A 5,929-nucleotide genomic window follows, 5' to 3' on the forward strand; every position below is an offset into this window, starting at 1 on the left:
AGTCACCTATGAAATGAAATGATTTGTTAAATTAATGCTAGGTAAATTCAAGATAGAGACAAATAAATGAAATGGACCTATGCGACCAAACTCTTACAAAAATGACAAAAATGACCAAAATTATAGAATGAAATGAAATGTTATAATGTTATAATAACGTCTTTAAAAGGCCAAAGTCACTTATGCGACCAAATTGTTTCAAAATTGTGAAATAGAATGAAATGCAATGAGAGAGAGAGAGAGAGAGATTACAATTGACCCAAACTTAGGTAAATTAGGTTAATGAAATGAAATGTAATGTTGTAATAATGTCTTTAAAAGGCCAAAGTCACCTATGCGACCAAATTGTTTCAAAATTGTGAAATGGAATGAAATGCAATCAAAGAGAGAGAGAGAGAGAGAGAGAGAGAGAGAGAGAGAGATTATAATTGACCCAAACTTAGATAAATTAGGTTAATGAAAACCTATGTGACCAAATTGTTTCAAAATTGTGAATGAAATGAGCTGTTTTGTTAAATTAATGTTATGGCGAAAACTCATTCATAAAAGTACAAGAGAGAGAGAGAAAGAAATGAAATGCTATTAACGTCTTTAAAAGGCCAAAATGACCTATGAGACCAAACTGATACAAAATGTTTTGATTAAATATTATTTCAATTTAATTATTTTTTATTTTTATTTGTTTTGTTTACAGAGTGAGGTGGTAAGAGCGAGCGAGGCCCACCGGTAGGCGGGGCGCGCGAGCTAGTATTAAGAGAATGGCAAGGGTGTCTTTGGTGAGTAGGAGTCCCCATTAGATGTTTGGTCTAGACTTTTGTGAAGTGAACCAATGCATGACACATGGATGCCTTCTTCTTGCTTGAAATTTTTAAGATGCATTATGTCTCTCTCTCTCTCTCTCTCTCTCTCTCTCTCTCTCTCTCTCTCTCTATCAATAATGTAGATAACAACCCCTTCCTTTGAATGCATATCCTCAAAGCGAGACCGACTTAAATTGATGCATGGACATGTGAACCTTCTCCTTTTTCTCAACCGCTTTTAAAGTTAAAAATTTACACAAATTTATAAAAGGTATTTGGTTTTGAAAAAAGCCCCTTGATAAAACAAAGCCAAATATATCATTAAAAATCAAATTTTTATTAAATAACAAAATCTCCACCAAAATTATCTTTACTTGCTTAGGTGGAGTGAAACTAAATTTATACATTTATTCTATGTATAGTTGAAAGTCTTTGGTCTTTCATTTTACATTTTGAAAGGCTTTTCATTTTCCTCTGCATCTGCATCTGTATGTCAAATCTTACCTTTCACTTTTGCATTTTACATTAGATGTTTGGTCTAAACGTTTGTGAAGTGAACCAATGCATGACATGTGGATGCCTTCTTCTTGCTTGAAATTTTTAAGCTGCATTATGTATAGTATAGATATAGAAGTATAGATATAGATAGATAGATGTTATTTGGGTTTTAAAATGGATCTTTTATTTCACCTTTCCTTTCACATCCTTGACATGTATGGACTGTTCGTGCATTCTCTTGTTTAAAATGCCAAATTGAAGCTTGACCTTGCTTAATTCTAGATAATTCTACACACACACACACACACGCACGCATATTAATGAGTTCTTTATATTTCACCTTTCATTTCACAGTCTCACATGACTTGACTTTTCTTGCATTCTATAGCTTAATTCAAGTCATTGTTCGAGAAAGTCTCTTTTATCAAGTGACCGACAATGTTCGAAAAAGTCTTTTTCTAAATGGTCGAGTCTCTTGCATGTAAGGATACAAACCGGAACTACTAGTAGAAATGTCAAAATTTGCAAGATTTTCAACTATTTTCTCGTATATTTTATAGAAATTTTCTCCTTTACTATTGCTTGTAACCGACTAATCTCGATTTTCAACCGGCTCAAGGCTAAGCTGAGGCACACCTTTCCTGAACACTGGCGGCTGAGTTTCCTCCTCGCAATGAAGGAAACCGTAAATACTAGCAAAAATTTTGAAATTTGAAGGAATTTTGAACTATTTTCTCACATATTTCACTCGTTTTTCTTCCCTTTAGCATGGTTTGCAATTAGCTAGTCTTGTTTTCAATCGGTTCAAGGCTAACCTGAGGCAATCCTTTCCAGAACACTGAAATTTCTAGTTAAATTCAACCTAAAAATTTTATCACTTTTTTATTGTTTTAGAAAGCTGTTATTTACAACAATTTCACCCTTCACTTCACATTTTAGATTAGATGTTTTGTAAGGTTTCTTTTGTAAGGTTTCCTTTTAAGTGACCAAATGAATGACACGTGGAGGCTGATCTCTCCTTCCTTGACAATTTCAAGCTCCGGAAGGGCGATTCAATTTTAAGCTCCATAATATATACTAGTACGGCCGGCCGCCTTCGGTGGCCTCTCTCTCTCTCTTTCTCTCTCCGTCTTTATCGTGCACAGAGGCTCGTTTTAGACTTTGGCCTTCAGCTCGTAGCTCTTGACACGTGTAAAGGGCACTCTTGCTGCTATTACAGAATACATATAGATAGATATATATAGTATAATATAAAAGTATAAATATAGAGCCTAGCATTACTGGCTCTTAATCCTAGCATTACTAGCTCTAATGGGCAGGCCTCGTGATTTTATCCCTTGTTTTATTGAAAATCTCACAAACACACACAGGACACTGAGTGCACTACCAGTGCGTCTCATCCTCTTCATATTAGCCCAAAATGGTGTCTTCAGACTGGTTGGCGGAGACCTCATGGTCGATGGATACAACATCGAAAAAGGGACACTCACCCCCGAGGCAGCAGACCTGAAGGCAGTTGCCAAGCTCAGCCAAGGCCAAGATCAGCAGGCATGGTGGATGCTTGCAAATGCTGACTGGCATGACTCGGCCTTGCTGAGATATTTCAAAGCAGGGCCTCTGGGGGCAGAGGAGATGGACAAACTCGCATCAAGCAGCGGAAATAGCGTCGACCAATCCTGGGTGGCATCAAGGATCAAGAATGTGACCTGGCCAATTGACCTCACAGATTTGCTTCAGAGGCTCGCCATATCACATCATTGGATGAGTGAATCAGTCAAGGGAACTGGCAAGATCAAAGCATCAATGTGGACAATCTTCTTCCGCTGTACTATAGCTAGTGCTATAGCTAGGACAGACAGCAGCTGCAATGAAGGATACATGGTTCCCCTTATCCTAACCCACGCAGCGAGTGCTCATGTCGAAGCTAGTAATTTATTGCCTGTTGGTGAGCCGGTGTCACCGCAGCCTGCTGATGTCAATGAAGACAAAGAAGAACGCTTTGCGTATCACACTGTTTGGCTCCCCCTCAACCCCACCCTGCTTGTCAATGCCCTTCCATCCTCCCTGCTTGAAAGTGCAAAGATATCCCAGCAGCGCATCCCTGCAGCAGCAACCACCATAGATGCTGACTCGTATCTGTCAATTGCCATCAACATCCACGACAATCTCCCTCTGTGTCCTCCGGCTGCCATACTTAGCTACAGGTCTCTTCTTGATGCCTCTTATGGCCTTACACCAGGATTCAGCTGCATCCTCTTCAGGCCGCCATCGACACAAATAGCTGGTTTTCTCGCTGATTTCACACTTCTCATCAACCTAAATCTGCCTCCAAATAATGTTACTGCAACAAATGCCGACGACTCTCTTCTGCACACCGCTGAGAGGCTTCTTCATGCACTGAACATGACAAGTGGCTACTGGGAGAGGAAGCCGATCAAAGATTGCTCTAAGGAGGCGGTGCTTAAGCACTCTGTCGCTGATGTGGCACCAGAGAATATAGTACTCTGCTATGAGGGAATCTGTGTAGAAGGTGATCTTTCTACCGTCAACTGCACAGCATACGTTGAGAATGAGCAGGGTCGGCGTTTTGTCTATATTCAGCACCTAGGGTTTCTGCGACTCATTGTCAGATTATCAAACGCTTGAAAAGATGCAGATACAGACCAGCCAGTGAAAGCTAAACCTTCTCCGGGAGAGTTTCTTAATGTTGCTTGCATACTCTCTGATTCTTCTCTACAAAAAGTTCAGTGCAAAGCATCTGTTCAAGTTTACCAAAAAATAAACATGCACGGGAGGCATGCCTGGTACACAATTAGCCCAAAAAGCAACTGGATGTCTTCAAAGGGTCACAACACCAGAGACTTCAATGAGGCTCCCCACAACATGAATATAGGAGCAGGAGGCATAAGCCCCTGCATCAGAATTGTCCCGAAGCTGTCGATATCCGGTCAATCCTTCTTTCTCAATCTCTTACAAATCCGCGCTAGAGCTGCTCTCAGGAGCTTTTTGACAGAGCACAATATAGCTTTTACCATGGACCGAGGGACCCCAACAGACTTCAAACTCATCCTTGTTTTATTCACAGCCATAGTCATCTCAGTGTTCCTTGGCTTGCCTAGTGTACTCCACACCATCACCAAGTTTCTCCTGAGAAAATTTTGCCACAAATACCTCGAGCATGCCCCAAGCTGCAATGGTATATTCTATTGGATCCAAGTGATCAGAGTTTCATTCCTCCCATTGATCTTCAATGTGGCGATAGGCTTTTGCAGCTCCTTCCTGCCAGCATTACAATCCGTGTTGAGTGAGCTAGACAGAGAGAGACCTTTCTCCACATGGGATCTTGGCTCCGGCGATCTTTTCGTCGAGAATGAGCATCTGAGGGTTGTCTATCTACTTTCTGGCAGATCCAAATACAAATCGCAATTCCGTGTCGTCACTGCAGCCATAACGTCATCTCTTTGCCTATTCGCAGCAGTCTGCACTGCCAGGTGCTGCAAGAAAGTGCTAGATAGAAACTCACTTTTGAGAGAGATGTCTACTTCAGCAGATGATCCAAATACTGTTCTCGACGAGGAAAGGGAAGCAACTTTGAGAGTTTTAAAGGCCATCGAAATGACAGAGGCACAGTATTTGGAAATTAAAGCAGATTGCCAGAGACGAACGTCTGCGAGCTCTGTCGTTCAATCAAGTACAGATCAGACACGACAAGGGTCTGGAAGAGCAATCGATCTGCGCAACCGTAGCACCCAAGAAGCAGATGATTCGAGCTGGGCCATGACGATGCCGACGATGGAAGAGGCAGCGGGGAATGGGCACCAGGAGAATATAGCCAGCACCGAGCTACCTTTGATATCGCCGATGATAGCTGGAGGAGAAGAAGCATGGCGCCTGAGGGAGATACTGCTTAAATTGGGCCGGCGATGGAGACTGAAGGTCGCTGCGGATGCACGACAGTGCTCGAAAAAAGATTAGAATTTGTGTAATCCCACGTATAAATTAGGAAAGTACAAAATTTAAGGAAATTTAGTGTAAAAACCTTCAAATTAATTACGTCAATTTACCTCTACTAAATCACTGGTCCACTACAAATGTAAGGATGGTTTGGTACTTGAGAAATCACATATTTAAGGAAAAATTACCAAAATACCCCTCTAATTTGTGGAAATTCCCAAAATACCCTTGTATCTATTTTGGTTGGATTGCTCAAGCTTTTCTAATATTTATTTCTTTTTTACAATCGAGATCAGTGCTTAGCATGTAATTTGTCACAAATTACCTTGCAAAAAAAGACAACTATGTCTAAAATAATGAAGCAATTCATCTTTGAAGCCTACATAACCAACTCAAATTCTAGTTTTAACATCTTGTATTGATAGACAATCAGTGTGCTTATGAAAAGCTACAATTTTTTTTATTTTTGGAAAAAATTAATCTCACAACCAGGGGTATTTTGGGAATTTTGAAAAATTTGAAGGCCATTTGGGAAATTTATGACAAAATATTGGGGGTATTCTAGGAATTTTTTAAATTTGAGGGGTATTTTGGAAATTTCTGAAGGGGATCGGGGAGCACCACAGACGGAGAGTGAGAGAGAGAGAGAGAGAAGGAGACACACGACACACAGATAT

General features: G+C 40.5%; 1 protein-coding gene across 1 annotated transcript; it reads left to right on the forward strand.

Moving 5' to 3' along the window:
* Window positions 1–2,356: 2,356 nt before the first annotated feature.
* Window positions 2,357–5,538, forward strand: LOC147463083 (uncharacterized). The gene has a single exon (XM_086528011.1). The coding sequence runs from the start codon at window positions 2,610–2,612 to the stop codon at window positions 3,942–3,944; it is 1,335 nt and encodes a 444-aa protein (XP_086384137.1). The 5' UTR covers window positions 2,357–2,609; the 3' UTR covers window positions 3,945–5,538.
* The last annotated feature ends 391 nt before the right edge of the window (window positions 5,539–5,929 follow it).

The sequence above is a fragment of the Adiantum capillus-veneris genome, chromosome 2 (genome assembly GCF_014529385.1).
Source record: "Adiantum capillus-veneris isolate H3 chromosome 2, ASM1452938v2, whole genome shotgun sequence".
Taxonomy (NCBI): Eukaryota; Viridiplantae; Streptophyta; class Polypodiopsida; order Polypodiales; family Pteridaceae; genus Adiantum; species Adiantum capillus-veneris.

Coding starts and splice junctions, on each gene's coding strand:
- LOC147463083 (XM_086528011.1), top strand. CDS start 2,610: ATGGGCAGGCCTCGTGATTTTATCCCTTGTTTTATTGAAAATCTCACA.